Source organism: Varroa jacobsoni, unplaced genomic scaffold (genome assembly GCF_002532875.2).
Source record: "Varroa jacobsoni isolate VJ856 unplaced genomic scaffold, vjacob_1.0 scaffold_1439, whole genome shotgun sequence".
Taxonomy (NCBI): domain Eukaryota; kingdom Metazoa; phylum Arthropoda; class Arachnida; order Mesostigmata; family Varroidae; genus Varroa; species Varroa jacobsoni.
The window spans coordinates 1-26641 of NW_019214341.1; the positions used below are offsets into that span (position 1 = coordinate 1).

Consider the following 26641-nt stretch of genomic DNA (forward strand, 5'->3'; position numbering starts at 1 on the left):
CCTCATTAAGTTATTTACTCACCATTCATCGCAGTAGTTTCTACCATGTTAACGTATTATCACGCAAATAGACAAAGCCAGCTGGACCGACCTATTGGTCGGCACCCCCATCGATACGCCTACCTCTGCGCGGTTGTGGTTTACCGTCAGTTCCATCTTAGGCGACCACAAACTTTTATAAACCTAACGTTAGCTTGACTCTATACAATATTTTATCAACTACCTCACGCCCTTTACGCTTTGTGCCAGAGTGTACTGCAGACACTACATCACTATCATCGTGAGTCATCTGATAACGATCCAGTTCGGCGCTGTATAGCGATTGCAGCAAGCGCTCATGAACTTACGACATTTTAGCTCTCTTCGGCATCGTGCTTTTTCTGACTTTTTCGCCTAGTTGAGATATCTTTTATGTTATCTCTTAGCTCTGTTTAGCGCACAGGGGAGAAGATTCGTCCTTTCCCGGGGACCTAAACTGTCTTTTAAATTGTTTCATATCGTTTGCTTCCTTTTCGTCCTCTTCCGTTCGTCATCCATAACGCATGCGTTCATGCACCGGGACTATACTGCACTTTATGACGCTATCCGTTACGGCAATCATGCCCGCCATCGTTTCGATATTTTGATCGCAGTCAATTTTATTTGAATGGTTACCACTATGGGGTATTAACACTACCACGAAAATGAAAAATCAACAAGTCGAAATGAATAGAAATTCATCTTAGCCAAGCATGAAAACCCTCAAGCTTGTAAAATCACCCACAGAAGCACGCGACGTTCAGTTATGCCTACCGCTCTCTCGCCATCTCTCATCGAGGGGCAAGTATAGTATAAACTTCAATCACTACCCCCGCACACGTTATTATATCTTTGTCTACTGTATGAACACTCGACAGTGCCTCCGGCATCCGGCATAGATGCGAAGATAAACACTGAAGTCAATCTAGATACTCTACCCCCGTCGCGGCACATTGTCTGACACATACTCTTGTCTAACTATATAATAAGCTTATGCACAGTTTGAATAACTATTAATTGCTGTTATTATAATTACCCATACAATTGCCTCTCAAAAAGAATCACCGCGTTTTTTCGGCAGACGCCACCGCATCTATCTATCAAGATTAATAATGCTATTCCTATTACTGGGATATAATATCCATATTCTAATTATGAATGATTCTTACTAGTAGTATAACTAACTATTTTTATATGCTACCCTATACTATAGTAGCTTCAACGGCTATTGTTATGCCCGCTGTTGATATTTTAACGTCAAATAACTCTGGTTGCTAAGAACCTATGCGATAATTAGTCAATCAGATTACTAGAGAAAAACAAGTTAGCGAAACCCCAGGTCTTAACGAAAAGCAAACGTAAGTATCACGAATTTCTATTCGTCATGAAATTACGACAAAATGGCAGATTCTAACCGTGACAGAATAGAATTATTTTTTACATAAATGAAATATATGAGGTTAGCTACCATTTGCATCATTATTGCGCGCAGTCACCATTATATGTCGGCCATTAATTATGGATCGGCGCTCAATTCAAGTTCTTCGTATTTACCTGCTGCACTATCCTATCTACCTATGTGTCCAGACATAAACTTACATATATCATGCGTATACCGAGATCAATTACCATGTCTAATTATTGTGATTCATATACCAAACTTACCTCTCCAAATTAAATCTTTTCATATATATTTACCATATGTACATACACGTTCAATTTAATTTTTTACTGTGACTTTTAGTTGGTGGGCGGGACATAACGCATCAGTACTAGCAGCAGAGTCACTCAAATCAGCTTTGAAATTCAAATCTAGTAAACAATTCGTCATTGTAATGATGAGCCATAGCACGAATCAGGAGAATTTTTCTCATACCTGTTCCATACGCTCCTCTGAATATATTCATGTAGTCAACAATCCCTCCGGTATCGATCATCAACCATGCACAGTTAACGTCGGCACGCTAAACCATTAAACCGCTAAACCTCAATTACGCGTAACCCCTGGCTTAAGCGCACCCCCTCGTTTACACGGCGTCGTACCACCTCTACAATTCCCAGAATATTTCGGTCTCGGGTTCCCAACTTCTAAACGGTGTGAGAAACCAAAATAGATTCTCCGAAAATAAAATCATTTACGCCTATCTGCCTGCTGCACTGTTATACGGTTTCTTCTCATCGCATTTCAATTGATGCATTACCTCCCCATTACGTTGCGCCTCCGAAAACAGTTGTCGAAAGTTACAACTGGACGCATATAGCCACGCACATTGAAGCCAGCGGACTAAATAGATTACTATTTTATATGCAGTCTACACTCGTAAGCTGCTTACCCCATAGGGGTTTTTTTCTCACCACACCGGTAAGTCCTTGTGCATTTCCTAACCCTTGTTGCCTAATAGGTTGGACTCGAACAATAGGGTTCGCGTTAGCAGCGGATCGAACTTGTTTTTTCTTCAAACGCCAAACAGTAGACATTTAACCGCTGAGAATGCGTCAGTCGTGGGTCTTACATCTTCTTGTTATATTTAATTAAATGTATGTTATTGACTGCGTATATATATATATATATATATATATATATATATATATTTGGACGATTTTAAATATAATGTTCATCCTACACTTGGCTTTATCGTACATTTGTAGATGTTTCTGGTGTATATCAGTTGTCTTCAATTGTATCTATTATTTATATATGCTCTCGTCAATTCAGGACACATTAGATAGTTTCGGGTTCAGGGAACGTACACAATAATTATATTAATGTACGCTCATGTAATTACCTCTGTAGCCAACTAATTCTCTAAAGTTCCTTCTCTCTCACAGCCGATTAAGTACAACATTTACATGTCTGAAAATGTTCAACTACTACGCCTACCATAGTTATCAATGCTATTATTTCTGCCACCATTACCTTTATTACTATTATTTTACTCTGTTATTATCTCCGTCTCTTTCTCCCTATATATATATATATATATATATATATATATCCTAGTCACTATGAATTCGAAATTGCCTTCTTGCTATACTATAATATATATATAATAATCATTATGCTGTAATAGTTCATCGCTTTATATTAGGTACGATATATATAACCGTGAACCGCTATTACCTCATCCTGCTATTGACATCTTCTTTTAATCAATCTTTTCGATGGTAGCGAACGGCCTTCATATGCGAGATCTGTGGAACAGCCTTTCCCCGTTCATCTAAATTTGTATCGTTTCGTCTGGTTACTGTTGCATTGTTTTTCTACTGCCGCAGCCGCAGTTGGTGATGATGACCTGCTAATTACCTACATGGTACATAGCCTACATTTGACCGTTCGTCCCATCAGCTGCGTAGGAGAGCACAAACCATCTCAGGTACGCGCCCAGACAGAACTGCAGCCAATATGGTGCATACTGCAGACCATAAAATGGTTGAAGAATAACAATAATAACCCTACGTCGAGGTATTCACGGTTGATTCTTCATTTAGCTATTACTGTTGTATATCACCTGTCGGAGTGTTTTTGTCTAACCAAGATCGCATCTCCGCTTATATCCTTTCGTCTATGGGACCATCGTCAATAGCATGGGCATCAGTGTTAAATTATAGTACTATATGACCTCAAACAAAGGTGGTGCAAAATCAGACCTGATTTGTACGAAGCGACACGATTCGAAGCAGAAATTTGTCGAGTTCGTAGACCAAAGAAAATTCTACTATTTTATATATATGTAATCTATTGTGCTGCTCTTACAGCAGAGCTGAAGCTCGGAAGAGCGAATGACAAAAATTTGCGATTCCGTTTGACTTGTGTTAGTTTTTCCAGTATCCAGGTAATTTTCACCCACTAGTTTTTGCCATTTCTGTCATCTATTGCTGTTTTTGCAGTTCATTAACAATTTCCAGCAGGTCCTACAACATACGCGCTACCTGAGCATCGGCTGAGCAAGGGCGACTGCGCAATATGGACTCATTTTTTTTATGGCGAAGGTCCTGTGACTGTATTTTGTTTCGTAGAAATCCTGTGCACTCTGCAGTCTGACTTCGACGAAATGAATTCATCGGTTGCTCGATTCATCAGCAGGTTTACCCAAAGATTTCTACTTCGAACGTAGCCACAATTTTACTCGACGTTGAGTCATCATTTTCCAAAGGATACAAACGGACGAGGCTCAAGGATGAGGCCAGTGAAAATGCAAAACGCGACCAGGGCCATGAGTGGCTGATCAGGATCTTGAGCCGTTAAAGCGATTAGCTGTTGGAGTCGAGGACGTCGCTGTAACGCTTTTCGAAGAACTGTTTGAGTTTACGGCCAGCTTTGCCGACCGGTGACGTATGCTCGTTGAACGTCTCACAATTGGTGAACATGAGCCGAGCGTCGTCAGCGAAATCTTCGCAGTTATTGTATCTAAAATTGATACCAAGCAAAAATATGAAGATATTACATACCAAGAATAAAATGATTATCTAAATAATTTTCTCGAGGCACCAAAGATATTTGAGGGGCTAGAAGAACTGGGAATTCATCTACATGTGTCTGATGGCCACGTGTAATTTGTTTGTGCCAATTTTATGCTGTTCAGGAATTGAACAATGCAGCAGTTGAGAAACGATTCAAACGACTTCTTTGTATTGACTACATGGGATAAATATAGTCTGATACGACCGACTCGAGGGGTCGTATCGTACTACAATAACACTTACACCCCGGACTCGATCTTTGTGCGCATGGTTTGCAAGTCCATTGGACGCTTAATGACCTTCCGATAGGTCGGGCACTCCTTAGGACTAACCGGGAGCAGGAAAGGCCAAGAAGCATCGTGTCCACACATCTCATCTAACAATGTCCTGAACAACAAACAGGAAAACATATCGTTTAATTCTGCCACTACAAAACAAGCATTTCTTTCGTTGATATCATGTGAAATATCATTAACAACACTGACATTCAATACCCCCATTTTGAATATCCCTTCTTAAAACGTGTTTAAAAAGGTCTAGCTTACAATAGATGCGAACAATAGAACGTTGCATACTCGTATTCTTCTTTTGCGAAAGAGTATATCAATTTTTTTTTGTTTTTTGTTTGAAGACTTGTCCCAATTCGTCACCATTCTCTAGCTAAATCCGATGACAACTTACTTGCACTCTCCCAGCGCCCGTTCCGACGCTTGATGCTGTTTTTTAAGCGAGGCGGCACTCGCCCGACTCCTCCGGTTGCGCTTCGAATCCTTGTCCTTATCCTTCTCCCTGTCTTTCACATTAGTAGCGTTATCCTTGCATTCCTTTACGGCTGCAGCGGGCGCTTCTCCGACTGGAGTATTCGTCGTGATTGGAGGATTCGTAGTGGTGGACTCCTTTGGTGCTCCACCACCTGTTCCAGCGGCGCTATTCAAAGTGGCGCTGGTGTTGGCGTTATTTGCACCAGCGACCGCAGCGCTGCCGCCGCCACCGCTTTCCTTCGAATCCTTCGAGTCCCTGGAGTCGTCTACTCCGTTGCCGTTGCTCACCGGTTGCTCAGCAGAACCTGTAGCGACTGTTGTTGCGGCAACAGCCGCCGCTGCAGCTGCTGCCGCGGCCGCTTGGGCCGCAGCAGATGTCTTTTTGCTTTTTGAAGGTCGACCTCTATGGGAATAGAAAAGGGATAATGAGGGAAAATCATCGATGTGAATCAATGGTGGTCGAATGAATATACTAAACTCGCACGTCAAACAAACTAATGCGAATTGAAAGACTACTCGAACTTATATCTATTAAACTGAGTAGGTGCTTAGCAAAAAGTTTTTAGCATACTGCTAAGTTTTTTAAGTCATAATCATATCTGTCGTGAAGTTATATCGCTTATTCATTTGTTTATTTCCTGGTATCACTAAGTCTCTATACGTAAATGGGCTGCTAACTTACTTGGATGAAGACGATCTCTTTTTTGGGGCAGGGGGCTGCTCCCCATCAGCAGCAGGCGTATCACCTGATCCTGAATTATTCGTACCGCCATTGCCAGTCAATGCCGGTGGAACCGTGCAAGCTACGCAGGTCCATTTCTTCGGGGGGACTTTTTGTAGTCCAACGCACGGCGGATGGAACAGTTTTGGACAGAGATCACACTGGGCCATTTTGGTGTTTCCCGGTTTGCCACACACTACACATACTTTGTTCAGCTGATTGACTGAGTTAATACACTCGAAACAGAACCAATCGCCTGGTGGGACGATCATTTCATTTGGCTTAAAGCAATAAGTGTGGTATCCCTTATCACAGGCGTCGCAGAGCAATAACGACGCCTCGTTGTCGCCGCTCCCACAGAATTGACAATTTGCCTTCATGATGGATTTTTCCCATGCGACGCAGGACTCGAGTTGCATCAGGCATAAATGTAGCTATGCGTGATAGCAAACATACCGAGATGATCAAAATAAGCAAATGTTTATTTGTTTGGTTAGAAATATAAGCAGATGATAATCTAGATAGTTTCAAACTGATTATTGAATTAAGTATTGGGTTGCTTCTCTACTATGCCTAGTTTAACTTAGCCTTTGGTCTCGAGCACACGGAAAATGTCATGACTCGCTCGAGTTGGTGGATATCTAAGCGGTGGAACGCTAGAGGAGACTAAAAGTCACTCATTAATGATCTTCAAAATGACTATGTACCTGTGCGGCCGATGTGCATTTGGCCACTCCGTCTCGCCATCTCTTCAATTCTCTCGAAACATTGTCTTCCTCATCTTTTTTCTCGTCTCGGTGATTGAAGCCGCCTCGAGTCGAGCTGGCAGTTGTCGGCCCATGAGGTATAGGCACCTGACCTCGACCCAGAGGTGGACGGAGATATCTGCACCAAAAAATAGATAAACATAAAGCCAAGAGGTTATTTAATGTGGGTGATATGTGCACCACATTGTTGCACATATATACAACAGGTGTGCCTGGTGTTTACCTTACCCTCTCCTTGAATGGCTCATGGAATATCTCTTTCATTTTGTTGCATTCATCCAGGATGAGGCAGGAGTCATATAACTCTTTGAAAAAAAGCCACTTAATAGTTTCAGAATCGTCAGGCTGCATTGGTTAAAGGAGGAAAATGTAGTAATAACGACTGTAAAAAAAAAAACTAATTATAAAGACTCTCAAACTGCGAAGAGGTGCTTGTCCGGCCCTTTACGTCATCTGAACGTATATAGACTAGTAAAAATTTGTATGTTTCATTAACGCTTTGGTCGCGCAATAAAACATCCAACTTGTGTCGTACATACCTCTTTTCAATCGATGCCTCGAGATTAAGGAGACGTTCGATTGCCACAGCCACAGGATTTCGCACTCCCGGCGGCGGTGGAGTGGGCGGTTTCGACTCGTCAGAGTCAGACTCATTCTCGTCGACCTGCCCGTTGATGCCTGGTCCTGGCAGAGGATTTCCGCTCGCGTCTACCTTCTCTTCGTTTTGTTGGCTCAACATTTTTGCGGCCAGCTCCCTGGCGGCTCGCTCAATCGCTTCCTGCCGTGCCCGTCGATCCTTCGACGATTTCTTGTGACTGCTCGGTGGATTTCGCTTTCTTGCCAACGCCCGGGCCTTCTCTTCCTTTTTTCGGATGTATTTATTGTGTATGAGGAACGTCGAGCTGGCCATCCATGCGGGATCACTGGGATCTTGCGGAACGCCTGTGTCGTCCTCTTCGTCGTTCCGTGCACCCCGAACCTGTGAGTAAGAATGAATCATTTTTAAAAAAATGTTCTTTTAGAGTCAAAAAAAAACGGATTCATATATTCACAGTGATGATGCGAAAGTATAACCAGAAAAACGGCAACAGTTATTAACATCACATCGTTGCCATTGGCGATAATTACCAATTCGAAATTAATTGACTCCGAATTCCAGAACAGATGGTATCATCATTAAGCTGCCTTTCGCCAAATTAAATGTATCTAATAGAAATTGGCTGTGCTAGTGAGTGTCAAAACAACTCAAGTTGTTTGCAGGACAAGCCGATCGAAGCTGTGCCTGTGATTGAAGATCTTCACAGCCCATACATTTTTTGCTTAAGATAAAAGGAGCGTTCTGTACATTACCTGCATGCTGGCCTGTAGAATGCGTTCCTGAAGTACGTTAATCTCATTGAGCATATCCATCTCGATTCGCAGCGCCACCTTACGGTCCCATTGATCTTCGTAGTCCGGCGAGGGCAGCGGCAAATCAAGATCGTTAAGGGGATCCCTCGGATCGCCCTTCAGTCCGAACGGAATTCCGTCTGGGTTGTACATTAATACTTTGCTTAGCGAATCGGCTAGATATTTTTCCCGATATCCGCCCGTGTGGAGGGCATTGTAGATAGCGTCCAGCTCAGTACGTTTGGTAATTTTCCACCAGCCCTTGCGTAACAGATGAGGAATGCTCTGGAGGTGCTTTCCTTCAGTCGTCGAATCATCGACGGACTCCTCGTCGTCGTCCTGCTAATGGATAATATACAATTAATCATTATGAGTGCGTTTTTCTTCTATTGTATTAAGTCGACTGAATGCGCACCCCTAAATTATTTAGTATACAAACAAATGGACTTTACTTAGACTAGAAACTATATTAATAATAATAATGGCGATGATAGCCCACCTCGTCCTTATCATCTTCGGTGGCATCATCTGACCGGCATGTTCCGTCGCATCCTTCCCGGGGTAATATGTTGAACCAGCGTCGTACTACGTTCGCCTCACCCTGTTCGCCCTAAGTTGTTGGAGATGGCAAAAACAAGTAATTGATAATACCTTCCCGCAAGAATTTGAGCCGAAGAACATCTAAATTAGTTTTCACAGTATTTTAGCTTCCCACTGTTCGATTATACGCAACTTATTTTCATTTTGCCTTGTATTGCTGTTCTGCATTTGGATGTGCCTTCTGTGTGTCACAGTGGAAAACGATATTGTCCCCCCAGAGATTCTACTGCATTGACTACACGACCGTGTAGTAAAATTTCGGCAAAACAAACCTACACATATAAAACACATCTGCACAAACGAAACCTTTTCTGTACCTTTGCGGTTTTCCGTACCTGTGTAGTTCCCGCAGGTGTTGCGGCCATGCTTCCTGTCGCCGAAACCGGCACAACGACTTGTTGTACCACTGAGGAGGTCGCTGTACCGGCATTTACCGGCGCAGCAGTTGCCACCACGGGGCTACTGGCTGACGTCTGTTGTGATTGCGGAACAGGTGACTGAATTCCGTTGGTTAACACGGTCGTGTTAACGGTTGCGGGAATCGGCGGCGAAGCGTTTGCCGGCTGTGTTGTAGCCGGAGTGGTTGTGACTGCTGGCGATATAGCCGCCGTAGGTGTGAGGGTTGTTGCAATGGAGATTGCCGCTGTCGCCGCAACAGATGCCTGAGGAGTGGCTACTGTTGGGATAGCGACTGCTCCCGGGGCCGTGGCCACCACTCCAGAGGGGGTCGCTGTGACTACGCCCGGAGCAGTGACGACTCCCGGGGTGACGACAGGAACAACGCCTGGTGGCAGCCCTGTCGCTACCCCAGAAGCGCCTCCAGCAAGGGCGCCCCTCTGCATGGCCATGAGCTGCTGGAGCTGGCCAAGCATCGTAGCCATGTTAGCCATATTGCCTCCCTAAAATTTCGAACAAAGAAGATGGAGGGAAGAACGAACACATTGATTTTGTTATTACATAATCAAGCGAAGTTTCTACATATCATTGCTCATTGTTACAAGCTTTTGTTTATGTACTTATGGAGGCACTTTCCATTGTCCTAAAAAGTATTGTCTTCAGAATCATTACGTAGATCAGCACTGATTAAGTACCATTCTTTGTCTTAAGATACAGCCTATTATAATTTATAGGCGAGATTTCTTGGCTCGAATCCAGATGCATTTGCCACACTGTTTCCGTGGCAACCTCTGAAAAAAAGGCTCCAGAGCCGAAATCTCGCGAGGCACTCCAAGAATGGATTCCACACGAATACCTGAAATGTCATATCGACATCTACTGATTAACTGGTACACACCTGCATTAGCATTGTCGTGGCGAGCATCGAGGCAAAGAACGGGTTCGCAAGGAGGAGCTGCGCCATATCGCCTTGAATACCCATCGCCCGTAATGCGGCCGCCATCTGCGTAGCGGGGTCTGCTGGGTTCATCCCCGGGGTAGCCGTGGGCGTGGGGCTTGTCGTCGGAAGTGGAACGAATTGTGCGGCTGCATTCGGGGCCGTCGGCTCAGATTTTACTGGGCCATTATTCTCCTGTTTCTCCTCAGTTGATGCCGATGACGCTGTCGAATTTTCCGAAGAGGTCGTTGGCGTGGAGGCTGCTGAGGGACGTAAACATTGAATAAATTCGTTGAAAAAAAATCAACAGATACTACGCATAGTTCTTTAGTAACCGCTGCTAATTGATTTGCATCTCTTACCTAGTGATCACGTTTTGAATACAATAATATGCGTATTCTAATAAATCAATGTGAGTTGTAACGTTTCTGAATAGTTTTAGCTCAGGTTCAAATGTATTAGTACCAATCATACTGGGCAAACTTCAAGGCTTCACTTGAGCCTACAGATAGTTCTAATATTCTAAAAGTCGACAAATTAGGCTTTCTTACCAGGCATGCAGGACACCTCCTCCTTGGTCTTGTGCGTGGCAATATCCTCGATAGCATCTTTCCTATCTATGTCCATCTTTTCAGCCTTAGCGGCAGCGGGTCCATCTTCTGACTTGATTTTCATAGCGATTTGTTCCTGCTGCTTCGACTGCTTTGTCTCGCCTTCCTTATCAATTTCCTGGTCCTCCATTTTAGCATCAGTTTCCATTTTAGCTGATTCCTGTTTAGCTTCAGCCTTCGTATCAACCCGGTCTTGATTGCTGTCCATGAGTAGTTTCTCGTCTTTGAGCTCATTCTCTTTATCGTTATCCGCTGTCGGTTCGTCTTTGTTTTTTTCTGATTCCACCTTCACTAGATCACACCTTGATCCAGCTTTAACATCTGAAGATTTTTCCTGAGAACCCTCCTCGTTGACCTCCTACAATGGTAAAGCAATAGAGTGTCGACGTTAAGCTTGTTTAGTAAGACAAACAGGAAGTCTCAAATTAGAATTAAATCAAAAAAGCAATTAATGTGCCTAAAGTACCCCTATATACTGGTCATATTTTCACACAATTCCAATTGCTTTTGCTCAGCGTTTTAGCTCACCATTGGGCTGGGCTTAGTCGAGCCGTTGACGCTTATCGTAGCATTAGCTTCCTTCTCCCGTTCGTCATCTTCGTCTTCGTCGCTAACACTCAGCATATCCGCGTCGAAATCACCCAGGCCCTCCTGCTCCGCTGACTCGAGCGATTCTACGTAGATTCCACCATTCTGCGCCAGAATCCAGAATCGTCTGCGGTATCTGTCCTGGCCAAGCATCGTCGACCGGATGGCGGCCGCAGTCTCGAGGATCTTTTTTGACAGATCACATTGTGTCTGTTCCATTTTGGCGACCTTAGCATCGATCTGGTCGTCGTCGTTATTCACGATAGCGTTACTGACCATGGCCGCAGCACTGATTGGCGCGCCGATTATAATTGGTGTCGAGGTCACAACTGTTGTTACCGTTGTAGAGACTGCTGCTGATGTGCTATTGACTATGGTGGTCGAGATCGACGAGGCCGTTGTGGTCGTGGATGCACTAGCCGTTGTTACAGCGGCCGATGTGGACGCTATTGTGATGCCAGGTGCTGATACACCTGCGGCTGTTGTCGCCGATGAGTTACTGCTGTTGCCACTGCCGTTAGTATTATTATTGATGTTGTTGTTGCTGCTGCTGTTGCTGCTGCTGCTACTGCTGCTGCTGCTGCTGCTGTTAGAGTTTTTGCCTTCCGAAGTAGCTGACTGGCTGGCTGATTCGTCTTGGCTGTTCGAGCCGGCCTCATCCGAAGCGGATGCCGTAGCAGAAGTTGGATTGTTTCCTGTGCTTAATTCTTGCTGCTGCTGTTTAACGTCGGTTTCGGATGTTGCACTCTTTTCAGCTTCTTTGGCAGCGTTGATCTCTTCCAGACGTCGCGTCCGCACCCTATACTCATTAAGGCGAGATGAAGAAACGTAATCATATACAAATTAAGTGCTTCGCAACATTATATTACATATATGTGCGTATTCCGGTTAGGATTCTGGAAAAATAGTGAGTCAGTAAAAATTCGCGGCGCTGAGTCCAGCCCAAATGGCGGCGTGGGACTTACCTCTGTACGGCGCGAAGCTTGTTGAGTTCACCTTCAACGATACCACGGTCGCGTCGCAGTACGGTCAAATGCTCTGTACAGTAGTCGATGTGACGGATCACAGATTTGTTTGAGAGCAGCTCGTTGCACAAGAAAGCTACCACCTCAGATTTTTGAGTAGGATTCAAAGCAAGGAACGGCTTCTCGCTGACCCACTGGTAGATGGCACCCTCTTTGTCCAGTGATAGGAAATACAGTCGCAGCGCTTCTGTCAGCGTGTACCGGTTTATCGTTATATCCTGTTCGAAGGCGTGCAAAAAATCCATTAAGAATAAGAAGCGTTAACCACGACCCCCTATACTCTTCGGCGCCTCAAGCTTTTAACACACTTGCCATAAAAATTTACGCATTCATTGAAGAACCCCGTGAATAAGCGAATGCATGGCAGGACTTACGCCGCTTACGAAGTCCTACAGCTTCAGCGCTGCTCTGGATGACTTATATTTTTTATTAACTGACTCACTTTGAGCAGCATTGAAAACAATATGGCTCGAGCTCATTTGCACTAGCTTAACTATATCCGGTATAAGCAAGTTACACCCAAATATTTTACTTGGTTAATTCAATATTTCCGACATTGGCTGTTAGCTTTAGTCCACCAATACTTCGAGTTGCCCAGTTACTGTTGCGCTATCATTACCGATGTGCATACAATATTCCTCAACGTTGACAATAAAAGAACTAGTATCAATAGTTTCAATGAGAATGCTAGAAATAGTAGTTGGACGGATCATCGGTGACTTGGTCTTACCCTAAGGTGTTGTCCGGTGTACGTAGATGCATCGCGCGAGTTGTGCAGTCCGGGGTCCTGGATGCAGATGGCGAGCAGCTGGCCGACCAGCGAGCACAGCTCCCCCTCGCTCTGCTCGTTGACCAGCGCGCGCTCCAGCTCGCTCCGCGATGGAATATCGCCTAATTAATCAACGAATTGTTAGTATGTTGTTGGTAATTGGTTAAAACCCCGATCGATGTAAGGGGATCCTCGCCTGTCTGCAGTGCCACGTCCAACAGTGAAAAAATGTTTCGGATTGCACACCTTAGTTAAGGATGGCTTCTGGTGACGACTGGTGGCCCTTTCCAAGCACAACGCGCACCGTATATGCATGCCCGGCTTCGAACCTACTCTGCTTTACATGTCCTGAGTTTAGTAAGCAAATACGTCATCACTGCACCGTGATAGGGACATGTCTAACGATGGATAAACGATAGGTTCATTAAGTAAACTGCGATTAAGGCAGGGCAAAGATAGAGTGCAGAAAGAAACAGGGGATAGTAGGCTGAACTGGGGTTGGGTGTAGTTTACTTGAACAGAGTACTTGCTATGATTTATTAGGAAGCACATTACAATTGCCTACAGAGGTTGTTCGTAATAGCAGTATTATAATATAGGGCGATATCCAAACGGCCTACCCTTAAAGCCAATGCAGTCGTGGAATGTTGTGAGGAACTCGTCGACCATAAGGAGGTTAGCATATGCGCTAGCTGGGACGCGAAGTTCTCCGAGGCGTGGCAAGCCAGGAAGTTTGCCTTTTTCCGGGTCCAACGGCAGTTCGAGGTCTTCAACGGCTGCCTTATCTTGATCTCCTACCTTTGCTACGGGGGCAACCATCATTGCTTTTTCGGCGGCTTCTCGCGCAGCTTGCAGTTGCTAAAATGCCAGGACAAAATCATGTAACTCAATAATAGATGAACTTTTTTTTTCGTCAAAGCTAATCGCGCTATTCCCAAAAATTTAGCATTTTGATAATCAGCCCGAATCATTTCATACTATTCGCTTTTTTACCAAGAAAACACAACTAATGGATCGAAAACCATGGCAGGTTTCTCTCGGCGTTATAGCTAGAACTGATTCCCTACCAGCATTTGTTCACGAGCTTTCCGATGTAACACAAGGGCTTGAATTAGGCCGAGATGTTGTCTCCTTCGTTCACGTTCGGTGTCCAACAATGCTAGCATTTCCCGCCGTTTGGCCAGTTCTGCCTCACGTTGGCGCGCTGCCTCCTGGCGACGCATCTCGCGCTCTTGGGCCTTAGCTAGAAGTTCGGCCTGTCGACGAGCTTCGGCCTCCATTTGCTTTCGCTTTTTTTCTTCCTCGAGGGCTTTCAGTCTGTTATCAGTGTACAACAGACAGCGTACAATAGGTTAACTGTAGGGGATCTTAAAAAAAACTCGCGCGTGGGAAGGTATCGTTACCGATTCAATTAAGAATTTGTTGAAGTTGAAATTTGTTGAAATGAGATATTCATACAGTTTTGGATTATGGTAAATCCGAAATAAAACTAACTAGTAACAGAAGGGTTTTAGGGTACACATTTGCTAATTGCTCAGAAATCAAACGACAGTTCTTTTCACGGTAACTTAAGGGGCTATCACGTCATAGTTCGTAACGATTTCTAATTCATTCTATCAATTGGCAAAACGCAATCAGAGATTGCTCACCCTATAACGATTCGTCAAAAAACAATAATCAATCGATTATTCTTAAGCCAGGGAAATTAGCCAGGGGAATATTTGGTGATGAAGTTTATACAAACAACGAGACAAAAATAAAAAGTAAAAGTCATTCCGGTTTACGTGTCCACTAACCTTCTTTCCTTCTCAAGTCGTTGTTCTTCTTTTTTACGTTCTCGCTCCTTTTCCTTTTGGCGCTGTCTCTCGCGCTCTTTTTCTTTTTCTTTTTCTTTCTGGAAGGCGCGATCCATCGCGGAACGTTTCCGTGACAATGAATAGCCTCGGAGGTTGTCGATTCGCTGATTGATCTAGAAGATTTAAATTAACAGCAGCAGAAAACAAATTGTTGAAGAAACATTTTCTACTCATCAGTGATGGATATATATATATATATATGGGTATACTGGCACATCTAACAGCTGAAACGGCTGGGCGACAGCAGAAATTCGTCTGCTTGTCTTATCGCATGTACAAAACAAATTAATTCAAAATAATTATGATTCTATTGCCAAGGCGACTGTCCAGACAATAATATACCAACTCGTTTGAAAGCTCAAGTTCTAGTCAGGCAAGTAAATTTACTGCAAGTATACGCATTCGGCTGGAAGGAACTTCACAGTGCTGTGATAACTCGTTCAACTCAAAGTACCTCAGCCTCAGTCAGAAGAGTACCGCCCTCACCGGGAGGACCACCTTCAAAGAAATGGCCAATATTGAGCTTGTTATTAAAGGTAAAGTTTTCTCGTCCAAGGATGGCACTGAAACCCTTTCTCTGAAGGTACCGATTGATATCAGGATAGCTTTTTAGTCTTTTGCCACACGGTCCATAATAGGTTACCTCGCCTCGAACACCCAACTTGGAAATGCTCCTGCAAAGAGATCAGACACATAAGTATCGGTGTGCACAAGTACTATTAGAACGCTCCTTATAAAGCAGAACATCGAGAGGAGTGCAGCAACAGCTTGGTCTTACGCAGATAGAGTAAGGCAACCCATATATTTATGCTGTTGCTTTTTCTAGTTACATTTTGCTACACTGTAAGCAACTCCATTACAGACCATTCGACTATTAATAATAATAACAATAATAAAGGTTTAACTAAGAAAAGTATTTTCAGCTCCAATGTTTTCTATTTCAAGGATGACACTTACTTAATAACGGTTTCTCTTCGGAATCCGACAAGTAACGGTTTTCGGAGCAGCTCTTCAGGGTGCGCGAGCGTGGCAAATGTGGGGGTTGCCGTCTGCCGTTGGCTTCCATCGGTGTCTCCATCGGAGTCCCGGGAATCCTGAGATTTTCGTCCTTGTGAATGCGACGAACCGGCTTCTTCATCTTCCGACAAACAGCCGCCTCCTGCGCTCGACGTCTCACTTAAGACAGACGATATCCCGCCGGCACCAGCAACGACGCCTGCGGTCATACGCAATTCTGGCTCAACATATATGTGTATATATATATACAATAGAAGTAGAAAAATTTGGATGAAGACACTTTAATGACGCGCCAATGTTCTTGTTAGTGGCGTCTGCATCGTAAACGACTTGCGTATGCGCCTGTTCTTATTGTTATTATTGTCAAGTTAAAGTGAAAACAAGAAGTTGTTTATGGAAAGACAAACATTTGATAAACACCTTAAACTAAATGTCAAAAGGAGTAACCATCATCACAATTAATGCAACTCATTAGTCGAATTAATTACTATGCACTACTTACCAACACTTGGGTCACGCTGCTTGAGCTGAGGCATGGGTGGCAGCGCATTTTCAATGAGAGTCCTACCGAACAGAGTCGACAGCATATGTAGCTGGCGGAGTTGTTCCTGCTGGAAGTCTTGAACGGCGGCTGGGTTCACGCCTAGCGCTTCCAAACCCACTGACTTAGCCACCTGCGGTCAAATCGCACAAAAACAAACAAAAAATCGGCATATTTTCAGCTTAGAGTGATGACAACATGGTAATACCTTGACATGATTTTTTGCTTATTGAACACTTTCTCAGTTTAACTATTATTTCCCAATAAATTTTATTGCGTCGTCGCTTAGCAAGCCAAACGAAATAGTACTTGAAAGCATCTACAAATAGACTCGGCAGGTAATGGCTAACTAAATGAAAACAAAATTTATGAGAAAAAGTACAGAATGCTGAAGACTTGTTCCCCACAGGCTAAAGGGACGCCACGTTTGCTTCTTCATCTCGTTACCAACCTGATGGTGCGCCCGTAATGAAGGGGGTGCCGAGTTTCTGGCAAGTTTTGGTGGTGTAGGTAGAGCATCACAGGGAGTTCCCCCTCCCGAACTTCGGTTAGTTGAGGGTGAACGGTCCCGGCGTTTCACGCAAAGGTCAAGGGGCGCTGCTAGGTCCATCGCTTCGACTGGTGGAGGCGGAGGCGCTATGAAAAGATCACCTTCCTGAAACAAACGGAATGGGTCCATCCATGGCAGGGTGTAACACCGAAGGTTAGTAAAAATGCTAGCCCCGAAGATGTTATGCTATTGGCCTATCATATCGTTTGTATTCATGTCAACAAGTGCACTATTGTTTTTGTTACTATTATTAGGGTTAGTAGCGGATGATAGTGTGTCTTCAATGTGTACAAGTAAGAATAAAATTTGTTATTACAAGTTATCGGCAGTGTAAGCTACCATTTGAACTGCCGTCACTACTACACAAATCCATAAAAATCTTTCGTACGAAAGAACAGCTAGTTGCTGAGGCCTTTATCATTCTTAACGATAGACCGTTGAGGGCCAGTAATAGCAGACAAAAGGAACACAGTGGCTGCCTTTCGTCACAACAAACACATAGAAATAATTCAAAACTTCTCCAATTCAATCCAACATGCCCTTGTTCAAGCTGCGGGGGTTGGTTCGCTATAAGCTAAGCATTTCTTTCCTTTTCTAAAAACCCGATAGGGTCCTGCGTCTATTGCGCCAGGACCTGGCTCTGCTTGACGTGCGCCTTCGTTCAACATTAACCCTCTAAATACTTCAACAAGCATGTATTCGCTGCACGTGCTTGCCCCCGTACTCATCGAATTAAGCTGCCTATTGTTCGAATCAGAACTTAGCGACTTCTGTTGGTTTTTTTGTCACTGCCTTGTAACAGTGTTTTCGACGCTCCATAGGGTAACCATTTCGACGTGTCCTCGGACAAATAAAAGTAGAATCAAGTTCGTTCGAGATGCACAAGACCACCATTTACTATGCTTCTGCTAAGAATACGATTTACGTACACTCACATAAGGGGGCTTCACTCCGAATTTAAGGCAACTTAGCTAAGCAAGCTGAGTAAACAAACGTGGATAACCGCAGTGATGTTCTATATAATATGTATAAGCCATATAGAACTGTAGGTATGGAAAGCCGATAGCGGAGCGATCGATGTATACCGTTAATTGGACAAGGATTATTCTGATCATCATACTTTCGTCACATACGTTGGTATTCTAATATTTAACTATTAATATTACTGTTTACATTACGTAACTTTTAACTAGCTGACAGTACAATCAAAGCGTAACGAGCAGAAGCTCTTTCTATAGTTCTAACGAATGTTTCACTTCGTAGAAGTGAAGAATGCTACCGAGGGTTAGCTTGAGCTTGGAGACCAACCAGCGTGTCACTTATTATGTTTACATATGTACATCATTCAGGACGTAGGTTTTAATGGTGGCTAGCGAAGTAGGATGGCCGTATAATAGCTGACTTTCCTCCACACAAATTCAATTGCTGTCATTTTTTTGCAAATTTCCATTCTTCCAGGTCATTGGGTAGGAATTGTTGCCTGTTTTTTTCTAATGTCGCTGAAAGAAAATCAAATTCTGCGCGTGACAGTGACGCGCGTTATGCAGCCAGCCGGAATGGAATCGTCTATTAATTGATCTAATACATATCAGAGTTTTTTCCTCACTGTCTTGCCCTGAAGAAAGTTGAAGCTGTGACTCGATACCGGGACGACATTCGGGGTGGTCAATCTACATGTACATGAGTGTATACATATCTACACTATTTGTATAAACCGATTCTCTGGAAAGCAGAGGGCGTCGAATCGGTCGCAAAAATATTTAAATGTTCATAAGTGGTTTCTAGCAATGAACTATAGCCTCATCGCGAAGTCGGTCCGCTGCGCCCATCACTACAATTGATTATCTCGCAATAGTTAAAATCCGTGGTTTCTACAGATATAAAGCAGGAGGTCGATGAACTCCTTAGATATATAGAACAGCTCAATGAATCAGATGAGAGCATTTAATTAGAAAGCGGTCGAGCCGAAATCAATCTGTCGATATACGTCGTAAGTTCGTGTAACTTCTCAAAGTTCGTTGTGAGTATCTATGAATATCGCTTCCAAGAAATGTATCACTGCTAACGACATATGCCCTTGTTTTTCTTCAAACAAACGTTGATTTTTCTTATTGTCGTTCATTAATAGTAAATATCTTCCATCTACTTGACCGTCACTCTGATATAAATGAAGATAAACTCGTCAATGAAATACATCGAATCAATTTACCGAGACTATGCACAAGCTAGTTAGATCAAATGGTGCAAGTCGCTCACTGTGTAGAAGCGCTTAGTGTTGCAACGATCCCTATATCGAAACTTTCTAGTGCAGATCGTGTCTGATGTGGCGTCAATTTCAATAACAAAAGAAAATCAAGCAGATGAAATAGTATATAGAAAATGAATATGGGTCGCGACCAGCCTGCCATATCACTCTTCGGATACGGTATGTTGCCATTTTATATCTAGCCCTTTTTCTGACAGAAAATCCAACAACTTTCATTGCAATCGGAAATCGCCACTCCTGCTCGGGTGTGCAGAGGTCAAGCTTCGTGGCCTTGCATCATATCGGACTTTCTCTACTAACAATCCCCTTCGTTTATTGTACAGACGGTTGCTTTTAATGGTCATACGCACATAGTGAGAATAGGGCTGCACACAATTGGCGCATAATTGATACGTTTGAACTTTAGCTTTTAGAGAATACGTCGAAATCGAAACGTTTTTCTATTGGCCATCTTTAAACTCGACCATCCATAAACGACTTTATAACTATTTGTGTTTCGATGATACGCCAAATGCTGTAATTCGTACTAGAACTTCAGCCATAGCTGATCTATTCGTCCAAAACAGAATGGACAAATCGAAATCCATCTCGCTAACAAGCAAGACAGTGGTTTAAATCTGAGCTAAACAAACAGACAAATGAAAATATCGTATTTCGAATAGCAGACGAACTTTACAGCGTCCTCGCTGTGTCTCCACATAGCACAAACGTCCCTCGTATACATTGTTATTAATTAAGAATATCACTGTAGATCATATACTAGTTTGAAATCGCCAATCATAATTAATATATACGACACAACAGACTTTCGTATATATATAACCGTAAAAATTTACTACGTAATAGTGTCATTACTGCTAGCATCGTACGCAAGTCTCCCGAGCCATAAACAAACAAAAAAAAAACAGTTAAACATAGAAGAGCTGTGAGTGTGGTGGTGTAGTCACATTTAACTTAAGAGCTATTACCATTATTATGGTGACCTGTTCATCTGATAAGTTGAAATAGAATCACCCTTTTCGAACAGGTGGGCCCCAGTCGTTGGCCTTCATTTGCTGCTCGAGAAACTAGTGTGCAGAATTAGACAGCGGGAAATTGAGTCGTAATAAAAAAACGACTGGTCTAACTTCTTCTAAGACGTCGCAATCGTTACGTGAATCATTACTTGATACTATCAAGTTGCTACGTTTACCTCACTCCCGTTTTGGCTTACTCTGCGCGTTTGATTATAGCCGCGCGCAGCATTGTTGATGGGCGTTCGGTAAAGCATAAGAAGAGTATGAGGTATTGTCAACCGTATACAGATTCTGTACGTCTATCGAGAGGCGGTTGTTGTCCGTTAACATATCGATGCTCCTGAGTTCTTATGATGCATTAATCTGATCAGGTATAGGAAATTGCGCGGTCTTTTCGAATAGATACGAAGCGATCCCAGCGTTTGGCACAAAGCACTTGCGGCTCCCATTCGTAACCAAGCATTTATTGTACCACAGATGATTTATAACATTATCACTACTGCTATAATTATTAATTCTATTTATAGCTTACTCATTATTGCCGACAGTGTTAAGATCCCACGACCTGGCTGTTATTCAGTCGATCGATGTGGCGTGTTTTGTAGGTGCAGTATTTAGAAATACTTACGGACCGCTCTTGTAAAAGTCAGACGCCAGATATGCTACCGCTGGCCGAAACGGGCTTAAATCGAATGGATCTCACGCACATGAACGGCGTGCACGTGTACGGGCGAAATAACACGTTAATTAAATGCAATACAAGGAATGAAATTCTCCTTTTTGTGGCAGGCTCGTATCGACCTGTCTATCATATATATCTCTTTACTTAGATAGAATTACTTGGTTCAGTTTTAAATTTGGCTTCCTATATTCATAATAACAACAAATAACAGCAGAAATAATTATCAAGCTCCCGCTTTCCGAAGTTAATATTCGAATTTACAATTATAGGCTGTTCTTGACAGATTCTGGATGTCTTTAGTCCGTAATCCCCCAGATATTCAAGGCCAGTTATTGTGTGAAGTACGAGCTATAAGGTCAATGACTTTATAAACTAGTAATTGGCATCTTCTTGAACAAACCGTCGTTTGCTACAACGAGTTGATAACAGCACTGCTCAGAGCTAAACAATGAGCCAGTCAGGCGGCAGCAAAAGTAGGCTGTGGAAAGGCAGTAAGTCATTATGGTTTTCAGTGTTACATTTCCCTGTCGTTGTTTAAACTCGCCCACGGTTCAGGAATAGGTACGAGCCCGCCAATTATAAACACTCGTAAGCGAATACAAAAAAAGAATAGGACCTGTCAAAATGCAACACACATATTTACAACCGGTCGTTATTCTGTTCCATTTTTAAGAGAGTTTACCGTCCCTAGACGATCCGTGACAATAATAATGGATGTAGTATTAATTTTGTACTATATATTTTTAAAGTCATACGGTGTCCAGAGCACTGACAGCATCTGCCTAAATCATAGATCAAACAATGTAAAATGCCTCCAAGCCAATTAGACATTTCATCGTCAGCGTAATTCAACAAAGTATACTGAACTCTATCGGGATACAAGGGTACGGCCAAGTATTTTTTTTACGAGCCAGTGAAGACTTAGCACCACCGCATAGGTTAAAGGCATGTGCAGTCGCTACGTGAAAACACGCAGGTCTCGTGAAGCTACGGTAAGTAAGCCTGTGTGGCATTCTATATCGCCACAAAACGTTGCGCTCTTATTAATACTAATTGTTTACAATATTTTTATTTATTCTCTAATTCTCCACATTTTGCGATAGGCAAACGTTCACAGCAAAATCAACGCCACATTCTACAAAGACATCAGCACCTACAGAATTGCTCATAATATCTTACCGACCACCCAATTGTACGCAACCAAGATCAATTACGATTACGAGAATCGTTATAATAAAGCAGGTATCAACTCTTTATACTAAGCTGGAGTAATTTTAGAAAAAACAGGCCAACAAAGGCCAGGCTATTGCAGGTTATGCTAAGCGAGCAGGTATAGGCAATGCGATTCCAGGATCACAGTCTACAGAAGGCCCCTTGTGAAAGATTCACAGGCACTCCCTAAGGCCCTACGGCTGCTTCTGGTACTGCTTCTGCGCCTGATCCTGCTGCTACGGCCGCTGCTGATGGCAGCAATAGGAGAGCCTCAGCAGCCTTTTTGTTGTTCGCGGCTATCCAACGCAAGCCTCTGTGAGACTTCCCTTTTAGCGGCTGGCTTCCTTCGTACCCTAACCTAACCTAGGACTTCCTCCGTCCCTTCGTCCCTTCGCTGTCCCTCCCCCAAAGAGAGCTCTCTGCAGTCCACTCGCCTCCCATAGACACAGCAGCAGCGTATATACAGCGCCGTCACTCCCTTATGCGTTCTCGCTTGTTTTACCGACCAGGGGACTCTATTGAGCTCTACAGCCCAGCTCCGTCCAACGGCATTGGGATTTCATTGGCAGCTTACAACTGCCTAAACCAACGCACTGGCCGCTAGCCTTTATTTCTTTTTCTCCTTCTTTCTGGGCAGCTGGTCAGTGATGTCTTGTGTGCTGTCGAATCGTGTCGTTGTCGTTTTTCTCGTTTTATATAAAACCACAGTTGCACGCCAGTCTACATGCATTGCACGGTCATACGGATGCGATCGGTCTCAGAACACGCAGAAAAAAATTTTAAATATTTTCTGATGATGTTTTTATTCTGGCTGTTCCTTTTGATGGGAGGGCTAAGGCTGCGAGAAGCTAAGGAAGGTTATGCCGAATTGTAGCTAAGTTTACAATAATATTTCACCAATTGGCTCTGGTAGTGTCCACTCAGTGGTTCGCAAGACGACGTCATTTTAAGCGCTGCGGATATCGATAAAGAGAGTGGTGAGGAAAGACTCGCAAATGTTTTCAGCGTCACTTCAGTTTCGGTAGCGTTGAAGACGACGCCGATGCCAAGTGCGATGATAGCAAACTCCTTAATTATCGTCATGTTCGTCCCTAACTTTCTGTTACGGTGCTCCTACGGTTTCGCCTTGGGCAGGCTTACTACTTCATCTTTTTCTGGTTTGACCATATTCATCCCTGTACTTTCAGTTCACCTTGACGTTCTTCTCGGTTTTGTAATGTTGATTAAACCCAGTCGGCCACAGAAGTTCCGACGGAGTTTTTACCAGAGTACCAGCAGACCGTTGGTATATCCACTCATAGACTACTCGATATTGTGTTTTTCGTTACAACACCCATGTATTTAAATTTTCTTCTTTTTACATATCTTTATTTTGAACCTGTTTATACAACATAGAGGCCACAGGCCACAGCTCGTCGGAATTTAGCGACAGCGCGTGTATAGATACGAGTCACGGACGTACTACTGGCAGTAATAATCCTAGTAATAGTTTGTAGAATAGATTATTACGGCCAGGAATCGAACCGGGTGCCGATAAGTAGGTGACATATTAACTGGCTGAAAAAAACAGGTACTTCTTCTGTATGACTGGGAATCGATAGCTGAATAATTTTATTTAATTTATCATAAACGATCTGGCGGTCGCCACAGGGCGTAGCCCGACCCCTTGGTTTCCTACTATTATCTAAGATACGCTTGGGTCTTGCGCGAACTCTCTCCCTCGAACAACACCCTAACCATTGTTTGTAGTAAAAGTGTTTGGTGGTATAGCAATAGCGGCCTCAATTTAACTCATCCTATCTACCTTTATTGCTCTTACTGCTGTCATCGCATCGGAGATTTTCGGTCCGTCGTCTCCCGGCCACTTGCCCCCTTCATATTGCCCTTCGTGACAATCTCTGCCTATTCTCCATCTTTACCTTTAACGCTCTAGCGTTTTCTTCGCCTTGGCCATCCGCTCGCGCGCCTTCGTGTGGACGGTGCCCTCGTGTTTCGCTGCTGTCGTTGTCCTCTGCCTTCTCTGGCAGCTGTTGTAATAATAGCATGTTGAAGCCGGCTGGTCGTCTGTTTTTATATCTGCCCGTTTGCAAGCGACATCGAGCCACGCCAAGCAATCGTGTGATAGAATCACTCGCAGCAAACGCGTTCACGCAGCCATACAGGCACTCAGACACACACCTAAACAACAACTACACCCAGTCAACGCGATAACTAACAGAGGCATCGCGTTGCGTTTGTCGGCGAGCAGCAAGAACCGAGAAAGGGAAAAAAGATAGCGGCAGTAATAACGAACGCACGAGGACTGCGGTGTACCAGCGGCAATGGCAGCAGCAGCAGCAGCAGTACGAACGAAACGCCAAAAGCAGAACAAAACACTACGAATCTGACGATGCCGAACGCTGAAGAAACCGCTGGACACTGCTGCCTGTTCCAGCGAACTCAATGCCACAGCAAAAGCCGACTATTGTATAAGAAAAGGAATGCAAAGAAAAGGTAGTGACAGCGACTGACGGAGGAAAATATTGACGAGACCAACACGCAAGAGGACGAAGCGGGCCAGGACGATCAAGCGGACCCCTTGCCCGTTAAGTCCCACATCTCGACGATTTCCTTCGCCTTGCTGTAGTAGTCAGTGGTCGTTAACAAACCAGCGGACTGGTGGCAATCGTTTGGTGAGTCGAACGAGTAAGCCTATCACCTTGAGAAAAAGCAGCTTTGTTATTGTCGTCATCGACTTCATTGTCGAGAATAGCCTCTACGCTGGACAACCTCGTTGGACAGCGACTGCATTCGAAAGTTTGAGCCCTTGGTCTGTTGTGGCAGGCAATGATTAGTTACAATTCCACACACGTGAGTGCATAGTATGACGCGATTGAACTGATACGTTGAAAAATTCGGCCAAAAAATGTTTGGACAGGGTGTCAAGGGAAACAGCATGAAATCTAATAGTATTTTAACTTGTAGCAACTTCTGCGCGCCATATATAACACGACTTGAATCTGCTCGATGAACAATGACCCTGTGTATGTCCGTTGATCGAAGGGCACACATAGCATGAGTGTGTTTTGTCTGTACGCGTGCCAGTTGTTTGCCATAATAAAGTAGCTACACTAAGCTTGTCGCAAGGCGATCGCGCTAAGGTAGAGCCGTTCAGTGGCGGTAGGTTGGCGATCAAGGATACATGAAAAAGCCTTTAAACAAACTAGATGTATTTTTAGTTTTAGTAACGGTCAGTCACGTAATCGTTCAAAGATACAGTGCCGTAGCAATCGTAAGCTCTAAGCTGGCCACAGCGCACAGAAACACACGTCTCGTTTGACAAAATGGATGTTTCTGGGTGTATTTTTTTTTGCGTGTCGTGTGGATCCTCAGTGCGACGAGTAATGCATGGAATCGATACGCGATGAACGATTCCACGCTGAGAACACGGCGAAGATAGACTAATCGAGTGTTATCGTCCACTGACCTCCAGCCATAAAAATACTACAGAGATAAAGTAATAAACCGGTGGTCAAATTTAGGGAAAAGTTTGGTTAATTTCTTTGAGGGAAAAATATTGCGTTCGTGACCTGAGGGATATATCTCTTAAAATGTGAGGTGGGAGATATTTTAAAAATCCGAAATTTTATAGTAACAATCACCGATCTGTTCCGGAATAGGTGACCGTGTTCTTACCTCGCAGGCAAACTAGACTAATGAGATTAACATAGCCCTAACAGTATATTACCACGGACGACTCATGAGTTGCTTCTTCGTTCTTTCGGAACTTAGCTACTACTAATCATAACAAGTAATAATTATGTATACCTCAATCATGTTAATTCAGCCTTACTACAGTCAGCCGTTCTCCTATAATACTGACCGTTCGACACTAACAGGTCGTTTTATTATTCTAATAGAATCCATAAACACCACTGATATATCTTGAAGTTTGACTTATCTATCAAGTTGAAAACAACATGCGTAGATATATTACCCATTTGATGTTCAAATAATACACGTATCGATGACACTGTGATGATACTGTGGGTATTTGAACAGACTGAGGGCCCGTAAGAATCGGTGCATCGTCAAACCATCCACATCTGTGCGTTAGTGGGGGTTGAACTGAAATTATGAATGAAGGTATCACTCACGGATCGACCAGCTGGAGCACTGAAGGTTGCTTCCCTCGCCAGCGGATGTTGAAGCAAGTAATACCGAAACGCTTCTGGACTCCTCGGATCCCGAACAGATTTGATCCGGCCAGCCTCGTGCTAAATGGCAGTAAAACAATCAAATATCGAGAAAAGCAAACAAAGAGACATACAGACCCGACACGATACAATAAATGCTTTGCGACCAACAGGTTGTGCCACATCTTGTACCAATTTAGGTAGAAGAGTTACCCTATTCGTTTGGCAGACGTAATCGTTAAACATAAAGCAACTAACAACTAAGACTTAGGGAACAGGGACT

General features: G+C 43.6%; 1 protein-coding gene across 8 annotated transcripts in view; it reads right to left on the reverse strand.

The window, feature by feature from the left end:
- Positions 1-1686: 1686 nt before the first annotated feature.
- LOC111270059 (uncharacterized) overlaps positions 1687-26641 on the reverse strand; it is a 68351-nt gene continuing 43396 nt past the window's right edge. For 4 of the 8 annotated variants that reach the window (XM_022850060.2, XM_086972345.1, XM_086972344.1 and 1 more), the window contains 22 exons: positions 26320-26439; positions 16909-17112; positions 16419-16590; positions 15857-16115; positions 15354-15573; positions 14840-15012; positions 14111-14360; positions 13664-13901; positions 13005-13165; positions 12215-12492; positions 11190-12048; positions 10602-11019; positions 10012-10313; positions 9053-9616; positions 8617-8727; positions 8079-8459; positions 7268-7707; positions 6669-6846; positions 5923-6395; positions 5161-5643; positions 4723-4866; positions 1687-4426 (listed from right to left, as the gene is read on the reverse strand). In XM_022850060.2, coding sequence (XP_022705795.1) covers positions 4270-4426; positions 4723-4866; positions 5161-5643; positions 5923-6395; positions 6669-6846; positions 7268-7707; positions 8079-8459; positions 8617-8727; positions 9053-9616; positions 10012-10313; positions 10602-11019; positions 11190-12048; positions 12215-12492; positions 13005-13165; positions 13664-13901; positions 14111-14360; positions 14840-15012; positions 15354-15573; positions 15857-16115; positions 16419-16590; positions 16909-17112; positions 26320-26439 — 6585 coding nt within the window. In that variant the 3' untranslated portion in view covers positions 1687-4269. Of the gene's footprint in view, positions 4427-4722; positions 4867-5160; positions 5644-5922; positions 6396-6668; positions 6847-7267; positions 7708-8078; positions 8460-8616; positions 8728-9052; positions 9617-10011; positions 10314-10601; positions 11020-11189; positions 12049-12214; positions 12493-13004; positions 13166-13663; positions 13902-14110; positions 14361-14839; positions 15013-15245; positions 15574-15856; positions 16116-16418; positions 16591-16908; positions 17113-26319; positions 26440-26641 lie in introns of those variants that run through there. The other 4 variants (XM_086972347.1, XM_086972346.1, XM_086972348.1 and 1 more) reach the window with 4 other exon arrangements.